This window comes from Haliaeetus albicilla, chromosome 4, assembly GCF_947461875.1.
Source record: "Haliaeetus albicilla chromosome 4, bHalAlb1.1, whole genome shotgun sequence".
Taxonomy (NCBI): Eukaryota; Metazoa; Chordata; class Aves; order Accipitriformes; family Accipitridae; genus Haliaeetus; species Haliaeetus albicilla.
The window spans coordinates 5,493,618-5,517,724 of record NC_091486.1 but is presented as its reverse complement, the minus strand read 5'-3'; the positions used below and the strand labels follow the sequence as shown (position 1 = coordinate 5,517,724).

The 24,107-nt window shown below is 38.3% G+C and overlaps 1 protein-coding gene across 1 annotated transcript in view; it reads left to right on the top strand.

Annotated features, from left to right (window-relative positions):
- ARHGAP15 (Rho GTPase activating protein 15) overlaps positions 1-24,107 on the top strand; it is a 330,335-nt gene that overhangs the window by 12,690 nt on the left and 293,538 nt on the right. Inside the window, exon 3 of the mRNA XM_069780763.1 lies at positions 4,662-4,841. Coding sequence (XP_069636864.1) covers positions 4,677-4,841 — 165 coding nt within the window. The 5' untranslated portion in view covers positions 4,662-4,676. The remainder of the gene's footprint in view (positions 1-4,661; positions 4,842-24,107) is intronic.

The following is a 24,107-nucleotide window of genomic DNA, read 5'->3' as shown; positions in this document are numbered from 1 at the left end:
ACAGGCATACCTCAAGCCAAAATTTAGAAATACTGCTATCCTCTTTTTTCTTGAAGAACTAACACTTTGCTTTGCAGAAAACCTATATACTAAGATTATTGATACTGTACCCAAACTCATGAAATAAAGTTCTTGGGTAATACTGGTCGGTTTGCTCATTATATGATCAATTTCTGAACAAAGCAACATGCCTAAATGGATTAAAAACCTGATAAATGCAATATGAAACTTCCTCTACCTCCATGAGCTGCTGTAGGAGAGGAATACTTACTGACTGTTACTGTGTGACAGAACAATAATTAAGCTACCAAAGACATAAGAAGGGCAGCAAGATGAACAATTCACTTTCTTAATTTTTGCTAAAAGATAAAAAGTATATTTTTCCTTTTTTCATGGAAATTATAGATAGCAAAGGGAAGGGGGTTTTTGTTTTGTTTTTCATTGGGAAGTTAACACTGTTACTTTGTTTCCTTTATTGTGTCTTGTCTCTTTTCAAAGAGAAAGGCAGAAAAGTATTTTTTCCCATTAAAGGAAAATTAGAACTTATTTAAATAGTTTCACTGTTATCAAACATCAGGATTTTGTGAAAACAGTTTTTAAATGTTACAAAATGTTAAAATGTTACCAAAAAAAATGTTGTTGAAAATAGTTTTGCCAAGACCCAGCACTTTGTGAGGAAGCCCAAGATCTGATCTCTGCAATTTGCTGTGTTATTCTTTTAACCTGGGCCCGATTCTCAGAAATGGGATGGCTTTACTGTGTGTACAAATTTGCATTGCAATAACCTTTCCATTTTTCACCTCTGTAATACTCATGACTTCCATATCACATGTTTGAAAGTAAGTCAAGTGTACATTTAGAAATCGGGGTTTCAGGATCTTAACCATTGAGCTGCCAGACGTGTAAAATGCCATTTGACTATTTAGCAGCCACCTCACGCCTGTAGTTGGTGTCTGACCTCTGGCTTCAGCTCAACCCGATCCGCTGCAGGGATGCTGTGCTCCTTGCTGGAGCAGGCTTGTCTCCACTCCGAGCATCCAAACACACGGACCAATTCAAGGGAAAAGCAACTGGAAGTGTTGACACACCGAGGCCGATAATTTAATTAAAAGTACGAACCCCTTCTTCCCTCAGTGAGGGCTTTTCAGCTCCTGAAGTTGTCTCCAAAAATGGCTGTGTGTGTAGGACTGAACTGATTTTGCTGTCCCAGCCAGAAAGGTGATTTTGTCCCTTCAGCTCAGCGGTGTTTCTTGCCCCGTAAGTAAGCTGATCTACCCGCGTCTCCAGCAATTAAAGTTCTCCTTTCTCACATGCAGCGTAATTCCCCCCCCCCACTCTATGAATCAGTTTTCCCTTCCTGTATCACCCATCCAACCTCATGTCAAAGATTTCTCTGGTACCTCTACTGCTCCCTGACTTTTTCCTACCCTTATCCCATCTGCTGCTTCTGTTCCACAGTGCCCTGAAAATGCTACTTCCAAAAGGATTTTTGGTGTGGTCCCCTGTCCCCTTTCTCTTAGGTGAATGCCTTAAAGTTAGGCTGCGCCTTTGCTCCAGAAACCCTATAAACAACAGGGAGGGGAGGGGGGTAAAGTCTGTCTTTGTTTAATGCCTTTCTCCAGCAAATCAACCGCAGGAGGTTTCAAAACTAAAATTTATATCCAGATGCTAACTATTTGCCAAAAGGCAAATTAGCTAATTATATAATGAACATGGAGTGCCTCACAAGCAGTTGCACAGGGCTTGGCAGCTCTGCCTTCCAAAGTACGTGAAACGAATTCCCCTGCAAAACTGGCCCAAACTTGGCCCAGATGCTGCTAATAACAGTTTGGAAGCACCATAGCATAAAAGCATCAGGTAGGATCCTTTTTCTATTTTCTGTTAATATTTTTATTTGTTTCCTGACTGTCTTCCCCTCTATTATTTTTTAAAAGTTGAAAAGAAATAATAATAATAATAATAATATTAATAATAATAATAATAATAATAAAAGAGGGCAGAGTGTGAGTACCACCAAATTCTTCTTGCAAATGTGAATGCAAGGCCGTTGGGTTTGTGGAGCTCATATTCAGGGTGCCATCTACTGGCATGCAGGACAGATAACGCTGTCAGGAATCTTAATGGAATTGGGACAGCAAAGGATTTCTACCTGGAAATCCTAAGAGAGCAACTTTTGTAACTTGTACCTTTCTTACATATTCTGCAAGGTCTCCTTCATATTCTGCAGGATCTCACCATGCTCTACACTAAGACAATTAAATCTGGTGGTGGAAATGTTGAGGTTTGGGGTTTTTTCTTTTCTTTTATGGTGGTTCCTGTAATTTTAGCACCTCAGAAAGTTTCCTTGTAATGCTCTGATGTGTGTGAATTAGTTCCTTTTGGGGGGAAAATTAACTAAGATTCAACGAGATTAGAATAAATGTTTCCAGAAGTCTTTGCAGACCTGTCATTTACTGATTGTGTTCCTACTTGAGATCCAGGGCATGACTTTGTCGTACTATTAAACTTTTTTATAGCACATCATGTACTGACAACACCAGACAGAGCCTACCTAATTAAACTCATAATGCTCCTGAGAAGAGATATGTCAGAGTTTTATAGGTGGGAGATTTCAGAAGAAAATCTGAGAGATGTGCTCCAGCCAAACATTGGATCGGTGACAGAGCCAGTGTTGCTCTCGTCTCTCGAGTCTGATCAGCTCTCCAGCCTGGAGCCTACTGAAAATCTGTTGAGAAGCAATTTTGATTTGATACCAACACGAAATACAAAATGGTTTGACTCTCCAAGTTTAGAAGGAGGAAAAAATCATTTCCTAGTTAGAGCTGCTGCAGACCTTATTGCCAAAATGGCAAAGTGTCCCTGCGACATGGGTTTAGCGGGGACTGCTCCGAAGGGTGGTGAGAAGTGTCTCAGGGAGGGAGAACACACAGTGCCGTCTACCAAAGGTCCACGTAAAGAGTTTTCCCCAGTGTCATATACCAGCTCTGCAGCAGAAATAGATATGCATACTCCTGAGTAGCAGGAAACAGCTTTAGCCAAATTTTTCTCCTCTCTTTCTGGGGTTCAACTTCTGTAGTGATCCTTGAGTAACTAATTCAATGCAGGAAACAGCCAACAAGCATAAGCTTTTCTGTTGCTTTTATTAAAGTTAGTGTTTCTCTCATGGCACGTAATGTTGATTGAATAATGGCTAATACTGAAGAACCTTCTTCTTCTCATTTCTCTCTTCAAGAGTGCTCTGTTTCCTAATGTTTCCATATCTCTGCCTGTATGAGTTTAAATCCCTCTGAAGATATTCAGAAGCCTTCTGGACATGGTCCTGGGCACCCACCTCTAGGTGTCCTCTACATCTAAAGCAGTTTCCTGCAAGGAATTGGTTTGTCAGGTCCAGGAGAGGGTGAAACTATGGGAGCTGTGTCTTTCCACCAGCACAACGGCTGTGGTCCTGCCAGAGACGTGCAATAACACTCCTCGTCTCCCTCTGCCACCTTCACACCAGTACTGTATCTTCCTCTGCTCTGATACCTTCCTAGAAGTGGACTTTCTTGAAATCAGGGAATTCCATCTTTTAGAGTCTTCAGAGGTTGGGGAGCTGTCGCTAGAAAAAGTTGTGCTTTTCAAGCCCATTTGAAAAATGCTGATTTTCAACAGTTTATATTGTAACTGCACTTAAATGGATTTCCATTTCCCTGGCTCCATAGTTGGGAAACCAGCAATTCCAGCTTATATAGTATCTCTTCCTTACACATTTTCTCATATGGTTATATGAGAAATATAAATAGCAAGTTTTCTTGTGACTCTTACCATATTACTTCACCCACGATTTACGTAGGATAGTGCCACACTGAACTAGGGGGAAGGAAAATAGAGCAAGTGTTGTGCATCGCTGTCCTGATGTTTTGTACAGGAGTTATAAAGCAACTCTTGCTGATGAAAAATGTTTTGGGAATTTGAATAACTAGAACGGAGTTTGCTGAGTTGCACTAACACAGAGAGAGGAGGTTGAACAGCAGCACTGCTAGAGAAGGTAATAATTCTGTACAAGTTGCCCTGGGTCCCTCCAAGGGCTTGAGAGCTGAAGCGTTCAGCCATTTCTTCATTTCAAAATTTTAAAAATGAACAGAGAAATAAAAATCCCACCCGTGACATTGGTAGAACTGTAAAAATTAATTTTATTAGACCAGGGTTTAAATTTAGGACACTAGCAGGGTTGCAGCGTGGTCCTGTAATGCACTTGTAACATGCATGTATTGAAGTGTGGAGGTAAGATATGTTAATTGGCTTCACAGCATGTCGTTTTCCTTTGCAAGATTTAAAATGTGTAGCGTGAGCAGGGCCAAAGACAAAGTGTAGTGGCTGCCAGCTGGACGTGACAGAGGCTTGCAGGGAGATTACACCATAGAGGAGAATGGCTTTTGAGATAAGGATAATCTTTTACATAAACTAACTCTTCCAAGGCAGTTTGGATGTGTGAGTGATAAGGACAATAATAAAACTACAGGCTGACACAGCTGATAGTTATCCTGGTGTTCAAAGATGATCAAGATCTTGCCAGCAAGATAACTCAGCTTCTTCTCCTGACTACAGTGACATATAACTGGCATTGATACATTTTTGTATGAAGGGTACCTAGATTAATGCTCTTATTTTATGTTCTTCAGGTCAACCCAGTAACCATGGAAAGGTCTACAACTTCTGATACGGCCTCTGAAAAGCCTAATCCTTCCCACCACAGTACGGGGGCTGTTCAAATGAGGATCAAAAATGCCAACAGTCACCACGATAGACTGAGCCAAAGCAAATCTATGATTCTGTCTGAGAATGTGAAAGTCACTGAGCCTGTAAGTAAAATGCTCCTAATATTTTCTGAGTCTTCCAATTTTTTTTAAAAACTACAAAATTATCTTAAGTGGGGTTAAGATACTGGTTTCATGATCAGCCCTTGCAAGGAGGGATTTAAGGGCGCTAATACATTTTTAGGAGTAAGGCTAGGCATTAGAATAGCAATTTTCCTTCAGTGAAAGACAGAATTTGGCTTTGGTGGCCGTGATCATAGCATCTACTCAGCATTTCAACTCTCAAGTGTTAGAGTACTTAAGTACAGCTGCTGTAGAGAATAGCACTTACGGTATCAGATATAGGTCACAATTTCTCAAAAGGCAAACTTTAAAAGCAGACAAAAGAAAAGAAATGGAAATTACAACTCTGTAAATAAAAAGCAACTTTGTCCATAACAAAAATGGGTCTTGCTGTAAGAATGAATGAATTGTAAAAAGCCAGACACGGAAGTTATTATTTTAATAGTTTACAGAGTTGAAAGAGTTGAGTCATTTTTTATCCATTGCCATTTTTTTTTTTAAATTAAATAGTTAGTGATGAACTCTATTGCCAGTTGCATCCCTGCCCCTGTACTCCTTCTGAGATACTAAACAAACTGATTGGTATGAGTCTCCCCTGGTTAATTTTCTTCCATAATGGTGGCAACTTGCAGCTGAGGCCATATGATGTTACAAAATTATTTATGCAATGTTAGCCACTTTTTGGACTCCAGATCCATTTTATTCTCAAAGAATGCAAATGAGGGGGAAAACTCTGTTAGCTGGGGACAGAGTCCCAGGTCTCAGTCACTTCTCACAACCATGCCAACCGTTAATTTTTTGTTTTGTTGATGTAATGGATTCCTATGAAGTATTCAGCTTTCTAACAAAGTTATTAAATGGAGGAAGCCTACAATAACAGCTGTATTTTCTTCCCTTTTAACTCAAAGTTGAAACTCAAAATTCAGACTTATTTAGAAATACAGTATATTCATTTAGAAATACAGTATTTTAATAATTAATTTCTCTGGTATAGCTTAATTCATTTCACCTCATAGTTCTGGAGGAAAAAATTTGTTTGGATCTTAGCAGCTGATAGAATACTCATTTACCTTCTATTTAAACGATATTGTTTGCCTCAGACACACTGTACATGTTTCTTCCTTTTTATCTGACGTGAACTCTTCCTCCATTACAAACCTGAAACGATGCTTATAGTAATTTACTGGGAATACTATAATGTATTATCAGGAAGAACTGTACCTTTGAAAAAGTTTAAAAGTTAAGTATATTTAATGATGCCTAACATATTTTATTGGCTGTGTTTAACAAAAGGCACTAGGCTGCAGTTGTTTTTGACAAGCATGAAAACATCACAGCATGAGACTGCAAAAGGAATTATGTAGAGAAATTACAAGTGATCCATCTCTCAATGAATTATCCACCTCAATAGCCTGCAGAACTCAGCTACCAATTAACACCTACTTTATTACATGTTGGGATGTACTTAATAACTTTCATGTGTTTATGCACTATTACCTTGACTGATGCCTCTTGTACAATTAGGCATAATTGGCATATCAATATGCAAAAGTTAAAAGGATTAACCCTCTTAAAACTAATGAGCATTTCTGTATCCAGCTGCTAAATGAGACAAAATTAGCATTTTTCACTTTTGGGCAGGATTTTATCATGCAGTTTCTCATTGTTGATATTACCTTGTTACATAACTTTAGTTTTGGGGATAGTATGCTGGACTGTTACAGAGCAAGGGCTCTAAAAAGTTAAATTAGACATAAATATTCACTGCTGCATTCCAATAACCATAGCAGGTACAATATATGTTCATTGGCTGAGAGCTGAAAAGTTGCTTTGTGTTACATTTGTTTAGTAGCTAATTATATAAAAGCGGAATTTTACTGAGTATATGTCATTTTACCAAGCAAACTTGGCTCCGACATAATAGATTGAAAGCTTGCCATGCTACTAATTTCCTTTCTATTTCAATTCTTTTCATCTCTTTTTGCCATGCAGAATTTTCTGACTAGATATTGACAGACTGAAAGTGTTTTGGCGTATTTACTTAAATAAGCCTCTTAAAGTTGTTTGCTAACGCCCAAACTAAAAGCAAAATTCCTGAGGATCCAAACGTTTTCAAATACATGTTTTAAATGTGATGAGATTCAAGCTAAAAGACCAGCGAAATATCAATTGCATTTATCAACTGCATACTCATATATCTGAATCTGTGCATGTGACTCGTGAAGGATTTTGGGGAAAGTAATGGAGGAGAGTAGTCTCTGTCTGTCCAAGTGTCTTGAAAAAGCAGGGTCCAACTGATACACACACACACATACATATGTGTGTGTGTATATATATATATATTCATATTTAGTAATCTTGTTTTAAAATTTGTGATGCTCTTTTCCAGTGCACTTATATACACAGTCTTCACTTTTGCATTTAAAAGCACACAGATCCCTGCTAAAAGACATGTATTACCAGTATGTTAAGCACAGCCAATTATTTTGTGCTAGAAGATAAAAAGGATTTATCCTGATTTTTCAATCTGGAAACTTTCTGTTTTCAACAGTCTGCCTCTGTTTGGATGATGGATATAATCTGTCAGGTATCCACTGATTATGCTTATTTTCTAATTTACATTGACTGACTATTTTTGTCGTATCATCAGAGAGATTTTTCTCTTTAAAAACTAGAAATAGCTAATAGGGGACTCCATATTACTTTTTTGCCACCCATATTCGGCATGTGCACCATACTCTACGTTCTATTAATAAATGGGTCAAATCCTTTTTACTCAACTTATGCAAAACCTACTGACTTCAGTGGATTAAGGCAATCAGCATTTGGCACATTTTAAACAATCAATAGAAATATTTATTTCTCAAACATATTTGGAAAAAAAAAAAAAAAAAGAACGCTCTGGACAATAAAGGGCAAAAACCAGGCACAAAACTAGAAAGATGGCTGGTGATTTATCGAGAAGAAAATACGTAATTTTCTCTGAGGGATTTGTTGTATTCTCAAGCATTTGCTGTGATGCTCGTAAGCACACCTGGGGCTATACATAGGAAGGTGGACAGATTATTTTCTATAGTGTGACAAAGAAGGATATGCATCATACATCAGTAGGGCCATATGCACTTGTGCATTTTATAGTAGTGAAGATGCAAATGGGGAATGCATAAGCTAACCGATGCAAAAGCTAAATGCAGATTCTTGGGGGTTTACGTTATTTATTTCGATGGAAATGCTTGAGCTTTGTGCAAAGGTTGAAATTGATATTAATGTAGAGTTTAAAGAGCACAAATCACGAAGCTGGACACAGGCTGTGGTAAGCAAGGGCTCGTTCTCTGCTTAATGTTAGTGTCTGAACTAGCAATGTAAATGAATATTTGCTATTTTCATCTGTTAAACCCCAGGGAAGTGCATTTTGCTTCATTCAGAACAACTTCAAACAATGAAATGTCTTTTTTTATTGGCGTCTATATTAAGAATTAGAACCTATTTAGACATTCCAAAATGTTAATGTATTAAAGCTTTTTCTGATTAGGTTAAACAAGCTGGTAGGTTTATTTATCTCTCTAATACATTATCAGGGAAACGGGAAGCAATCTTCTTTTGTTTCTTACTCCTGTGATCATAGAACACTTGCCAAAGTTATGGCTAGCCAAAAAGACAGAAATAAAATTGCTAAAAATATAAGCCTTCTGTTTAGCAGAGTTTTTGAGCCATATTTTGAAATTGCAGGGCTTGTACATGTTTACTTCAAATCAAGCTTATAGTCAAGTTTGAGGCTTTGTTTGTATAGATTGTCCTGAAGTAGATCCTGATATTTAATTAAAATGACACTAAATCACATTGAATTGATAAGACTTGGCATCTCAAACAAAGGTAATTGCCCGTATTGGTTTTGTACAAAAATAGAGCTGCTTGGAAAATGTGCAGCCAACACAGACTGTCAACTCCATTTATAGATCAATATGTGAAAACCATTGATCAGGCAGGCATGTGTAACAGTAACACTTTGCATTTATTTGTTGTTTTTATACCATGTTAAGGCTTACAGGATTATCGGCTTCCAAAATATTTTGACTTCCTCGTAAATATGTTATCTGTTTAATGTTAATTACCAGACAGGCTCCAGCCCTCTTTTAGAGTATTTTCAGTTTCATTGCTATGGGTAGTTTTAGCTGAAAATGGATTATTTCAATCTCTGAGAGATCATCAGAGCTTCTTTTAGAGTATAGTTTATTTAGGGAAAGTTTTTGAGGATTCTTCTTTTTTTTCCCCAGTTTTCTTTTTTCCTGGAGGAGAAAACAAATCTTGACAAAATATTTCTAAAAGCAGAAAACCTTCTCCTATCATAGTTGTATACATTTGAGGTGGTGGTGGGAAAATATTCTCTTTATTGTGTTCTAATAATAACTGCCCAGGCATTATTCTCTGCAAATTTTATCGTCATACACTAGTCCATTATAGAGGCATCTACTTTTATCACTGTAAGGAAATAGCTGTGTTCCCTTCAAGGTGTTACACAAATCATAGAATAGCACTGGGACAGATGCAGAAAAAGGTATGAGCCTCCCATGACAGGTGTGGTAATTGTTAATAAATGCAAGCTTACACCTTGTTCGCTCCAAATATTTCAGGGTAGGTATGAAAGCAGTGAGTCCATAAACACAGTCCAGTTTTACTTCTTGAATGTGAATATTGTCCAAGAAAAAAAAAAATAATCTGCTGAGTAACATTAGTTGTTCTCCTTTCTAGTGCAGGAAAATGAGAAATGAAGTGTGTCATATGTGCCCTTACTGTATTCGAACTAGTTTTGTGCTTTGAAAACCTAGATCTGCTCTCTGGTGTGTGTCGTGCCTGCAGACTGACTCGTTCGGCCCTCAACTCCAGATTTTCAGCCATTTCATGTGTGGGTCCCACCTGAGGAGCTGCTCCGGCTCCGGGGCAGGGGTCCTCAGCCTGCACTGGGCACCGCTCCCACGTGTGCCCCTACGTGCTCCTCTATGTCCTACATACCATAAACTCCTTTGACTTAGAGGCTGAAAGTAGAATATGAATGCATGAGAGTATTTTAGGGTTCAGTTTACCTTCAGTGAGCAATTTTTCTCAATGGAGCAATGCAAGTTGCCTCGCAACCCTTTTTCAGGATCAACATTTTGTGTGCAGGCTTATTTTCAGGCTCAGAATGAGCCTTTTGTTTTTCTGAGTAATTTTTTCCCTTTTTTTTCTTATATATGCCCTGTGAGAAGGTACTCTTTATTGTATATTTGTACTATAGCACTTCAACTGAAATAATCTTGGCTAAAACAGAAGAAGTTAATTTTATTGTTAAACTCCCCATTTATTTCTCCTCCAAACATTCTCACTGTACCATTTCGGCTGCGTAGCTTGTTAGGCAGCATCATAATGAGATCATAGAAAAAAGAAATAACCAGCACCTATTTCTTCTTAAAAGTGAGGATAAATTCATTTCAGCTCTGTTAAGGGAGTGGTGAATGTAACTGGTTTGGCTTCCTTGTTAAACCAAACTGAAGTTCAGACGAGATATTATATGAGTCGGAATTGCTGATTTTGACTTTTACTCAGTGTGACAGAAGGGTAGAAAAAAGGTTCAAAAACCTCCAGGTTTTTTTTCCTTTTTTTTTTTTTTTTTTGCAATCTTACATTATCTCATGCTGTGAAAATCTTTACTCTATTTACCAAGCACAAATTAGTCTTGCCAAAGGTTCTGAAAGTTTGCTACTTCAGCTTAGATCCTAAAACTTCAAAGAGAGATGCAACTCCACAAATTAGTGTATGTATGTGCTCTGCCATGGCTATTTTAACTTGAACTTAACTAAATTCGTTTATAATTTAGTACTGATTGAACGCTGCCATAAACGTACACGGGATACATTTTTTAAAGTTAGTCTTCTGATTACTAATTTGAATAAAAAACTCTAACCTTGTTAGCATCTGGACTTATTTTCATAATAACAACCCCTTCAGAACCTACAAAGTAATGAATAATTGACAACAAATGAAATGTTTTGATAGTTGTCGGCACAAAGCATGTTTAATGTTTTGTGTTGCTTCCTAGCTAATTATGTAGATGACACATTTGTCAGACCTTGACTGCCATTAGAAACGTGTTTCCAGAGGGGAGAAAAACAGGCTATTCATAGAGTAATTAACTAGAATGCTCAATGACCTGTGAGAGATTCAAATGGCTGCCAGTTCAGACATTGTTTTGTTACAGAAGCAGAGGGGTAATTAAAATTCCAAATTACAGTGCTATGATGAAGCATTTGTTTGTTGACAGTATACTCTTACTCTAGTTTGTTAATTCTTTTTTAAATTGCTTCTAATCCATTTTATAGCTTTAGGAGTTCCGTCTTTGAATTTACTGACAACTAATATTATGGTAAATTGTTCTTTGGTGGAGTACTGCGGGCTTGGCAGTTTCATGGGAGCACAAGGTGGGTGGGATAGAATTGCTGTTCTTTCCCTAAACTGACATACCATGTGCTGTCATCGAGACGCGGCTAACGCGGCACATCTTGTGAAATGATATGTTCATAATTCTGCGTTAGGGAAGATGTCTAGTTAGGGGAGGAAATGGTTCAGATGAAGTAATAATAATCAAACAAATTGAGGAAGGTGTCCTAAAACGTTAGAGGAAAAGCCCTGATAGGTCGGTGTGAGGATGACCGTGGGTTAGGTAAGCACTTCGGGAAGCCGAGGTCTGCTCGATAACGGAGAATCGGAGGACAACCATCCGCGTGAAGAAATCAAGCACAAAATATGAAGAATGGGGCGTTTCATGAGACTCGACCGTATCTTTGCCGACGCCCTTCGCAGGCAGTAAGGGACACGACAGGAGAAGACGTCTTTTCTCCTATAAACGGGGACTCTTTGCAAGTCCAAAGTGTTAAAGTTCTCTAAACAATGAATCAACCGCGAGGCCGAGCGAAATATTTATTTACTTTGCCAAAAGTGAGAATACGGTTTTGTTAAAGCGATCTGACAGAAGTAACATGGTGTTTGATGCAGGAGAGCTGACAGCGGCATGGAGTGAGCGCTGATTATCCTGAAGACACTGTCAGCTAGGATTGATTTCCACTTTCTCCGTTTATGTAACGGTTCCTGTAATACAGCTGACCCCAAATCACGTTACCTTGTCATTTCCCTGCACGGATCAAGAAGAGATGAGCTGAAAATAGCTAGGCACTGACCTTGAACTTGCCAGAAAAGTGAGAAGTGACAGTGGGGGAGCGAGTTGCAGCCGGCGGTCCCCGCACAAAGGCGCGGGCGGTTGCTCTGCGGTTGCGGCAGCACAAGGGGGCAGAGCAGCACTAGAGATTACAGGTGAAGCAGCTGATGCTACAGAAGCAGGAGGCTATGCCAAATGGCTTGGCTTTTTTTCTCCCCCCCCCCCCCCTTTAAAAATTGGGGAGATGCTAGCTAGAAGAGCGGCTGACTCCCAAAGGTTGACGTTGCCATCAGCCGGCGCTTGAAAATACAATTCTTCGAAGCGGCGCTTAAGAGTGAAATACCTTCCGAACGGAATGCATTGCTAGGAAGTTTTGCATCCTCGCTGTGAATATCTCCCCGTTGTTTTCCTTGCATCTAGTGAAAGAATGCAACATTTGTATTATCATTAATAGAGTTGTCTACAATTTGGGGGATGTTTGTCAAGACCAACACGTTCCTCAGAGCCTGCAAATCCCTTCCATTTTCATGGAAAGCATGGTATAAATATTTAAAAAATATTTTTAAGCTGATAGGACAAAGTAAAAAAGGGTAAAAAAAATAGAGGGGGTGTTTTTTTCTTCAGATGTGGCATTTCTCTCTGTTGTAATGTATAGCTTGGGGGGGAAGAAAACTTAGTTGTGAAAATATTATTTAATTTGCCATCTAAAAACCTTGCTCCACTTCTTTTGTTTCATATTTTCTTTTCATTTGGGCTTGCCTCTTCACAGCCCTTTTTGTCTCTGAGGCTGGCAGTGGCTGTGGAGACAGGAGATGCCAGTGCTGGCCCTTCTCAAGGATCCGGTGCTTTGGGATGTCCCCCCTTGGGGCGAGAGCTTGGGGCAGGACCAGGAACGCTGTACTCCCCCTTTAAGGTGTCTGCCCAGAGTTCCCACCTTCATTTGGTGACACCAAGGCACGTGTGACTTCTGGAAAGGCGATGATGGGCAGTCCAGCCCAGACCCTGCTCTTCTGCCTAACCAGTTGATGGGTCCCTTAAAACGTGATCCTTTCCCTCAAGGGAACATCAGATGCTGTGGTGCAGGGCGGTTTGAGCACTCTTCCCTTCAATCCAATGCTACCTACTGTTCGCTGGCCCTTTTAGGTATCTTTGGAAAAGCAAAGCAGTATTGCATTTCTTTCCACTGGCGAATCCCTTTTTTGCTTCAAGATATTTAGGGAAGTAAGCCATGGTTTTCCAAACCGATAGAAAAGCAGATAAAGAAACACTCAGAAAATATCTTCTGGGGTAGTGTTAGTAGTTCTTCAGAATACGCAGGGAAATGCAAGGGGTAAATACATATTTCTTGTTTTGAAATGATTGATTTTACTGTCATCTATAGAATACTAGAGGAAGTCTAAGCTAATGTCAATTTTGGCCTCATCACATAAGATGTGATATCTCGTTCAAGAGCAGAGAACAGGTGCTGACTGAGGTTATCATTTCTCAGTCGTAACTGGTGAGTGGTGCTGTGTAACCAACAAGTTTGGAAGGAAAAAGGAAAAAAAGACACCTCCCCTCCCCTTAATTCTTTCTATCAAAAATGTGCAAAGATTATGAATTTAATGTAAATGAGGCAAATTGTAAGAACTCTAAATGTTCCTCTCCTTTGTCTTAGCTTGTTCAAAGCCAAAGGACAATCATTGGGTTGCATCAAGTGCTTGTAGCTCAAAACTTGCTTGTTCCAAAACTCTGCAAAATGTAGCCTTTCAGCTGTCCTCGTAAGGCAACTGAGCAGACTAAGAAAACCTAGACATGAGGTTTTAACCAACCAGAACCCCCTGAATAGTATTATTTTCTGTAATTTAACATTTAATTCAAATTGCGACGATCCCAGTGCTTTTGTATCATCATTATTTCATAGTCCATTCCACACATCCTTGTGTTTTTTGCTAGTAGGAAAAACTTATTTCCTGCATCTGTTCTGACTATGCTTCTCAGGCTTCTAATTTTTCTGCTGTTTTATCCTGTAAACAGTGGCACTCAAATATATAGACATGTTAATGATGCCGAAGTTACTACCCTGATGCTAAATGTCCCAACGCCCTAAAAAGCTACACCTCTGCTTCAGGAATGAGATAGCAACATGCCATGATGTTAGAAAGACAATATTTTGTATATGTAATATTTCACTTGGCTTCCATGGTAGCCTTCTGTTGTATTTATTTATTGCAAGCAAGTGGAGCAGGAACTGGATTGGAATTTGTCATGTTTCCCTGGTCCCAGCTTGGACATTGGCCTGCCAAGAGATTTTTAATCCCTTCTTCTGTTTCTCTACCTGTAAAATGGGGCTGAGGGTGATGCATAGCTCCTTTGCACACACTACAGGGTCTGCCTCAGAGCTGGGTCGACTGTCACGTTTCAATCACGCACATTATGTTGATAATTCTATTATCGTCATATTAACTCTGTTAATTGAAATAGAACTATTCCACAATTATGCTAGTGTAACTGAGAGGGAAACCTGGCCCCAGGTCCTGTACATTTTGCTTATCTATATTCTCTGTGCTTCACTGTTTCACTATTTTTCATCAAAAAAAGTCTTGTTTTGGCTTCATCATTAATCAGTTCTGTTCCCTTGATTCTATACCCACGTGCTTTTAGTGGCATTAGGTTTCTCTGAAGGCTTTCATGTTTTATAGTCTATATTTCAAAAAGTATGCTTAAAAGTATTGTTTAAAAGAGTCTCTTTGGCAATATGTGTCAGTGCACACCGTGTCAAGGAACATAAGCTGTGGAATTATATTCCTCCTACGCTATTTTTATTAAGTACTGTATTATGGCTAAATTGTGGCATCTAACACGTTTCCTTTCAAAACGCCGTAAGATTTGAAATATGTAGGTACTGAAACTGAGATGATATCAAACTTCCCGTAGCTAGTCTTGGGCACCTGACCTGCATAGTTTCCCACAGGGGAAAAGTAAGCTCCATTTCTTTAAATTTCCAATGAGAAGGGACATGTGTCTCCTTGCATTGAGTTACATTATATCACATCATGTGACACAAAGTGACCCAATGCAACATGACAGGAGAGGTAAAGAACCGGGGTTTTTTTGTTTGTTTTGTTACTGCAGTGAAATAATTACACTACCGATGCAATGCAATGGGGATCAAATTATTTTGTGCATGCCCTAAATACATGGGCTACTGCACAATACACAGACATGCTTACTAAATGGTGTTTAATGCACTGAGAAGAGGTTTTAAAACAGACAGTAGAGCGTCCTTGTTAGGCAACGTGCCTATTCTTAGACAAATAGTTGACAACAGCATTCCCCTGCCCTAAATCAGATCAAATTCCCTTTGAAGTCAGCCTTTTTTTTTTTTTTTTTTTTCAGGATCTGATCCAGTCATGTTAACATGGTGATATTTTATTTTCTGTTTGATTTCTTGTTTGGTGAGGTTCATAGTCTTTATGGAAATAGGTCTTGATCATCTGTGACTTTGTGTTTATGGGTATACATGCATACATACACAGCCATGGCAAGACTGGAATTGAAATCTTCCCCCGCAAAGAGCCCGAGACCCTACATCTTGGGCGAAAGAAGGAGCTTCATTTTTCAGTAGAAAGCCTGGGGAAAACAGGAAAAAAAATAAATATTTCTTTGTATTTTGGAGACCAATACTACTAATTTGTGTTTGTTACTTTAGGACAGTACTGAATATGCCTAAACTTTAGAAACAGTTATGCCTTTCTTTTCATGATTATTGACTGTCTGAGCTGCCACATATTCCAGCAGTTACAGTAAAAAGTTGCATTTAAGAGTATAGCCAAATCCCAAATAAAGAAAAAAAATGTGCTATCCTTTCTAGTCTCTGAATCTTCCCCCAGTTTTGGAATCAAATTTGAATGATTGCGAAATACCCTATCCCATTTTCCCTTACTTCCCTCCACCCCCCCCAGAGCTCTGCAAGAAAGATTGTTTTCCTGGATATTTCATCCATGGCCAGAACTGGAAGTACTGCAGCTGTGATGAGCGAATCTGTTCTCATGACATCTCTAGCCCCAAGGCAGGTAGAAAACCCAGATGAGCATCCAAACTCTTGTGTGTTTATTTGGACCAAACCTGGGGTTTGGACCAACTGAGATTCACATCAGCAGTTCTGTCATCTTTAAGAGCTCATTCTTCTTGATTGTGGTCCTGAAGTCAGACTCTTACTTTATAACCTCATTACACAAAAAAACCAATGTTTAAAAATTAAAGTGCCAGGTGCCAACTCTTTTCAGTAGTTGGCTACTTCAACTTTGAGCTTTCCATTTTTTATCAGCAAATGATAAACTGAAAACTCAGTGTTCCCAGTTTAGATCTTTCTCAAAATTAAAGTGTAAATCTAAAGTGGCCACCTGTAAGCACTAAAACCTGAAGACATTTGGACACAAGTTAAACAAATTGTTTAAAAAAACTGCCAGTTGCATCAGGTTTTAAGAATAACTTTGCAGGCAAGATCCAAAATTTGTGTTTTAACATTTTCAGGCCTGATTTTCTTTTAGGGGGGAGTGATTTTTTTTTTTTTTTTTTTTTTTTTTTTTTAAATCAAGACATTGAAGAGCTGGGAAAAGAAATAACGTGACTGTAGATAAACTGTTGCAGAAGAAGAAGGATGACACCATCACGCAAATCTCGAAAGCCTGGGAAAGGTCAGGGCGATGGGCTGGTAGTTGAGAAAAGCACAGAGCAAGGAGGGAGCCGAGGGATTTGAAGACAGGTGGGCTGGAAGAAATGGGGTGGGAAAGGGAAATTTGCTGCAGCTGAGTGGAGCTGTGGGCCCTGGCTGGAGAAAGGGTCGTGCTCCTGGTCTGCAGTGCTGGTGCTTTGCTAGCAGCCTGGGAAAATGCTCCTCATCTAGTCTGTGGTTTAGCTGAAAGCTATATAATGTACGTCCAGGTAGGTGTGGACTTCTACATACGGTGGTTTGTAGGAAATCTTTAATGGCACTGAATTTGGCTGAAATTCCTAATGCTCTGGTCTTGTGGGTCATATGATTTTTACAATGATCTGAACGAGAGAGACATCCTACTATACTCTGAGCACGTTACGCGCCCGTGCACCGCCAGTTCCTTAAAAACTGCCATCGTTTTCCAAGAATGTCTTTTGGATTTATTTTTTTCTTCCTGTAAATTCTTTCATGGTTTTACGGCAGATGAGCCCGATTACATGAAAGTTTACCTTTAAAATACTTCCCATTTATCACACAGTTTCCTTACCTAGAAAATCCCAGTGCAGCCACTGCTAATGTTTGATAAGATTTGTACCTGGTAGATTCTAAATTACATTAATGCGTAAAGCCAGCGATGCCAGGCTCCCTATTGTTACAGTTATTAAAGCTGTAACTGAAATGATATCTTTCATATTGATCTTCAGCTAGCAGCTCTTATCCAGAAGCTTTGTTTCACATTAAAGACACTAATGATTGTCTCCACAAAATGAGCAGCTTAATAGTTAGAAAAAGTTAAATGGAAAAAAGAAAAAAACTTTGATAGCCACCTTTGATAGCTCTTCATTCCAACATCTCTCATAGCCACAAAGTGCAAGCCAAGCATTAATAGACCTTTTAATAAAATGACTTAAAAGAAATCAATGGGATTTCTCACAAAGCCTAATTTCCAGCAAGTTATATTATTTAAATGTTTGTATTCCTTCTGAACAGCTCATGTCCTCCCATAGCTGCCAGCATTTTTCCTGGAATTTCTCAGAGTATCTTCCTAGGCTTTTCACTTTTTATTTTCAGGGGTCTGGTTTTGATTTATTCCCTTATTGAAATTTAAAAAAAAATGGGGAAAATATAAGCCCTGTACTCTGCCAAGGCTGGCAAAATTTCCTGAAGACACTGAGACAACAGCAAAATGTTTATTTGTGGGGTGGAGGGGGAAGTCTAGTTAGATATATGCTAACTTAAGTACATTTTTGAGTAATCACAGGTACTTTGGTTCCTTCGTGGACTATAAGAAATCCTTCTCTTTTCTTACCTTCAGGGGAAACTGGTATATCCTACCAGTACAGCGCTCTAGCTGCACTTGTGATAAATGTATCTGCAAGACAGGAGGCTTTGGCTTAGGCTGGAGTTTGTGGGTGAAGAGAATATTATTGCACTTGCTTTTTTTCCTGGGACTTTTGGGTGAGTTTTCTGTTAGTTTTTAGTTTGCTTGCCTGTTTTGGTTTAGGGTGAGGAGCAGCTACTGGATTTCCTTTTGTATTTAACTAGATTTCCCCCCGCCCCGGCCTTGATTTTTGGAGTGCAACATAAGTGTTTTCCATGAGGTCATGTAGTGTAAGCAGAGAAATACATGTGAAATCTTTATGTTCTTCTAGCTCATTTATTGTACTTGATGTGTGACATGTATCTATTTAAAGACTGGTATCCGAGGGAAGGACTTTTTTTTTTGTGACCAGCAGCAAACCCACAAATTGTTCTATTTGGGAAAACCAGGTCATATTTATTATTTTACATCAACAGAGGTATAGTGTGCTGGCAAGGTAGAACATAAGGTATCAAATTAATTTACTATAAACTGTAGTTCAACAGAGATGATACCCTACTTGTTCACTGTGGGATGGCTTTTCCCTGATAAGCTCTAGTCAATCCACAGCAATGATTAAGTCAAATACTTCACACGTTAAATGTTAATATAAGAAATTATGGGGGTGAAAAGAGAGAGGGAAAGGAAAGAAGATCATGTTGAGGAAAAAAAAAAACAACCCACAAAATGACAACAGAGAACAGTAAACTATGCAGAGGTCTGCAGTTACAAAACATTTCCCTCTTTTCTCAATATCACATGGGGATTCAGCTCTTATTTCTGCTGCGTTTTTCCCAGGCTGCAGTGGAAGAGCCTGGATTAAGCTAATGCAGGGACATGTTTTGGCCGCTTATTATTTATTACAATTTTAGTTCCAGGTTTCAAAAACAATTAGGGAAACTGCTTAATAGGAAAATGACTCTAATTACTTGTTAATTGAGGTTATCTGCTTCACATTATTCAAAACGTAAATTGTGTTGACACTTGTACCCAGATATGATTACTTAATAAACAGACTGAAAATGCATCGTGAATGCACGCATCCCCAAAAAAGAGGTATTTTATTTTTCAACTCTGGTTTGCTCATCTGAAAGATGTTAAAAAAAAAAAAAAGTATTAAGCTCAGTTATAGCATGTTAGTTCAAAAATATAAATTATATGCTTCAGATAGTGAAAAGATGGAGTACTGAAATTTAAAAGTAAAAGAGTTTATTAAGCTTACATATATTATGTTCAGGTAAGGTTTACATACTATAAGAAACAGGGCCACATAAAGTATGGTGTTACCTCCTGAATAAATAATTTAGTTGATAAATCAAGTATCTGGATCCAAATAAAATACCAATGTTCATATTTCTCATATTAGTATTTGCTCTTGTGTTTGCTTTTTGGGGATCTACAAAATGAGGAGGAGTGTTATTTTTTGAAAAATAAACTCCTTTGGGGATGAGAGAGACAGGGTTCTGAACAAGATTATATTTTCTAGAGCAAGGTAATTCTATAGTTTGAGAATAAAACCAAAGTATCCCCTTTCCCTTTTAGAATAGTGTTCTCTGGGACCTCTACTTTTTTACAGAAATATACAATCCCTATTTCTAAAGAAGTCTTAGGCCATGATTTAGATTTCGTAGTAACTGAATGACTCATGACATATGAGGAAACCCGTGTATTTGCTGGCCACGTCAGTGTGGGTAGGATCAACCATTTTTAAAGTATTGGTTTGGGGGTTTTTAATTGGGTTTTTTTTTTTCAAATGTAGCTTGCAAACATCATCATTTCCTTGGAAAAACAAAAATGTTAAAAAAACAATAAGGAAAGATGAAAGGTAACATTTTTGTTCTAAAGACGTGACAAGAGAGAGATTTCCCTGTTTGAAATGAGAGGGAGACCTTGGTTCAGGCAGAGAAGCTGTGATTTCAGCCTCGGAGTCCATTTCTGTGTCTTGGACTCTGGATTATCAATTGCTGAGGCGTTTTTGGAAATGAGAACCTCCACAAGCCACAGTGGTCAGGCAAGGAAAGGGGGAAAGCAGGAAAACTGTGGAGAGTGGAAAAAAGTTAATTCTTCAGATAAAAGGAGGCTGATTGCACACTTCATGGGATTATTTATTTCTTAGTATGCAAGCCTAACTCTTCCGCCTTCAATTTCTGGACTTGTATTTTCCTTAGCTAAATACGTCTTTAAAGCATTTTCTACAGAAATACCATTCCTCTCTCCTACTTCAGATTTTGCCAAGAAATGAGGGAAAGTTGCAAAGCCCACAAGGATGGAAGTTTTAGAGCTGTGTTTGTGCCCATTAATTTTCTCTTCTATGATATTTTCCCATTTTCACTCTGTTTGACATTGAGCCTGAGCTTTGTTCCTGACTTGTAGCCTATGGCAGTGGAACGGGGAGATGAGACATCACGGAGATGTAGAGCACACATAAAAAGAGAAGATGTGTAAAAACTGAAATGACATGGCAGCTGAAGCAGCTTGTTGCTCAGCTTGGTTGCATGTTTGAGTGGAGAAAGCGAGGTAAATTGTGATATGTAAGAGAATAACACTCGACAGGGTGTATGGTTGTAAGGTATATGGATGCTCAATCATGTGGTGAGGCAGAAGGCTAAAGGACAAGCGCCTTCAGTATCCACACAGTCTGTAGACATCCGTATGACCTACAAAACAGAGGGTGTTAGGCTCAGAAAAATATCACTTACAAAGCATATGCAAGCAATTTTAAGAAAAAAGTCCATCTACGCCATTTGACTACCTCTTAATCTTTCAGTAATTATTAAAAGAATAAAGTTTAGAGAAAAAAATTCACTATTGCACACTTCTGTGTGCGTTTGCACCATAAATAGCTGAATTTTCACAGTAGTATATACCCAAACAACCATTTCCACTTCCCACTGGTTATACTTAAGCACCTATTAGAGTTACATGTGCCTGTATGCTAATTTTTCTGAACATTTACAACAACTGCTATATCTGTGCCTGAATGTGTTTGTGTAATAGATCTGATGATCTTCAGATCTGAAGTAGGATTTTTTTTTTTAGATCAGCCTCCATTTACAGCATTTTGGATATTTGAGCTGGGAAGGGAATGGCCCTTTGTATACTGACATCGGAACATTTTAAGATGTTTATTCAGAGCATAGTTTAAATTTTGATACTTCTACAGCCACATACGAAATAGTTTGCAAATTAGTTTCTATAGCAATGTGTAATAAATTACTGAAGGAATTATAATTTGGGTGGATTTGTCTTCCATTGTGTTCTACTTCAACACACACGCACACGTGCTTAAACCTGCAAGAGGGTATAAGCAGATATTTTAAAAATCAGCATGATGCAGTATGCCAGCTTGCCTCTGCCTTTCTGATTGTATCTGCACCTGTATGAATGGGACAAATTATCCCATTTTTGATTTGGTGACTTTGCTTACACATAAAGAGATGATTGTATAAAATGCAATGCGCCGCAAAATCAACTTCATTATTTTAGCATGCGGAAATTGTAGATTCCAGGTAGTTTTGTTCTTTCTGTTAGACAATGTGCTGCGCATTCACCATTCTATAAATCTATAGTCACTGAATCTAGGTAGTGACAAACTGAGATATATTGACTAATTGACTGGTTTTTGTAATGGCACCCGTTTCAGAGATAGACAGGCCCTTTACACAGTGAAAAGCAGCCAAATACTAAAGAGTGTACAAAATCTTCCCTGTAACAAACTTCCCCCCAGCTGTTGTATCACTGAGGGGGATCCTGCAAGCACTGCAATGCTGGACCAAACTGATGCTTTTACTCTGTCCTGGAGTTTTCCAAATTCTTTAGGTTCTGAACTCCGTGCACAGGAATAATTTCAAGAACCTTGTTTTATCTCTAATATTAAGAGCTTAATGCTGTGCTGTTACAGGCACACTTTTAGGATGATGCAGCTATTAATAGCGATGCAGGACAACCAGGAACAGTCAATAAATATCTGTGGGGTTTGTGGGGGTTTTTTTGTTGTTTTGGTTTGGGGTTTTTTTTGTTGTTGTTGTTGTTTTTTGTTTGTTTTTTGTTTTTTTTAATCATGCACAATTTGCTCACAAGAAACTGATGATGAACTTTCCATGCTATTAATGACCAAAACTATGTTGAGTGGCATCTACCAGTGATGCTAATTTTAGAAAAATTTGCAATATTTTACAAAATTTTAAGAAACTTAAATACATGTCATGCTAGAGCCCTACAGGATTTTCTGAGGTGGTCCATGCCTGTTGATTTCAATCAAAAATAAATATTGCATTGTCATGGAAATTACAAAAGTTTCATAAAGGGCAATCATTATGCCAATACTCAAAAAAGGAAAATGGATAACATTAAAAATTTTATAGGCAGATTAACCTAACAGAGTATTGGGTCAACTAGTGGAAAAATTGTTGCAGGGTTTAATTAAAAAAATGAAGTAGTTAGGAATAGCATTGATGTCAATCATCATAGCTGAATAAACCCCTCCAAAACCCCAATAGAACAGCATTATTTTTTGATGCAAATCTCATTGAAAAAGGTAGCCATATTTGTGAAGTGTGGTGAAAGTTTGTAAGTCACTTGGCTTAATAGTACATGACATTCTGATTAAATATTAGCTATATGCTGTATCAGTGAAGCACATGTTAAATGGATTAAGAACTGATTAATTTACACGTTTCGGAAAGTAGTCCCTGGGGAATCATCATCAAATGGGTGAATTTTTAAAGTTGTTCTCCAGGGACTAGTACTAAGCTTGACACTAATCACTCTTTTTATCCATGATATGGAAGTAAATAGAACAGTTCTAATAACATTTTAAAATAAAGCAAAGATTGATGGACTGGCAAATAGGTCTGGGTAAAGGCACTTGTGGAGAGTGATCTGGATTGCTTAATGGCTGAAAGTGCATTTTAATTTATCCAAATACATATATATATGGGAAACACAGGCCATGCTGTTCCCAGAACTAGGAATTGCATTCTGAGACTTTACTGCAAAATGTAGCTCCTTACGGGTGTTTTGGTGTCAAAAAGTTTGATCTGACCCTCGTGTGTGATAATGAAGAAGAGAGACAGTAAACGTTCGTGTCTGTCAGCAGCACTGATGAAAAGGAAACTAGAATAGTGATAATAAAATAATGAAGATTATGCAAGTAAGAGGCAAAAAAAGAGTATTGGAGGTTAGGAAAATTGTCTTGCCGATGAAGGACCTACAGGCCTCAGCATGTTTAAATTATCCGAAAGAAATTGAAAGGCAATTGATTTCGTACTTACCTACATTAAGGGACAACACTGGGCACCAAATGATTCTTTAATGTAGCAGAAAAAGGCAATACAAGATGAAACGTCTGGAAGTTGGAAGCCCCCCAAAATAAAATGAGTTACAGTACATTTTGCAAAGGCTAGTGGGGAAACTACCAAGAGAATTGGTAAATTCATCATTTTTTCATGTCTTTGAATAAGAAATGGAACCTTTCCAGGGAGATATCAAACAGAAATTTCCTAGGCTAAGTCCAGTGTAGTTTGGATAAAATATTTATATAAACATTTCTATAAACAGTGCCATCTTGATTGCTCATCCATGTCAAGGGGTGGGGAAGCAAAGAGATACAGCGGCTGGTGCTATTTGAAAGCCTTCGTTGGACTGAGGATGAAAGAGGAAGAAACCCAGCACATAAGTGATAAATCAAAGACTTCTTCCCCTCCATTATGTGATGTGTATTTGTGACTTTGCTGACAGCATGGTATATATGTATGTACAGCATGGGATATATGTGCTGACATATACAGTCAAAGTTCTATTTTCGTGTACCACCAAAGCTTCTAATAACATTTGGGTCACTTGTTTTCTTGAGGTGCCTTTTTTTCCTCTCTTTCCTTTTTTTTTTTTTTTTTTTAAATAAGGTCAATGACTTCTGGCAGTGCACCCAGAGTAAGTACTGCCTTTATACACTGCCCACATTTTGGATGGCAGTGGATAATTCCTGCTTTGTTGAGGGTTTTC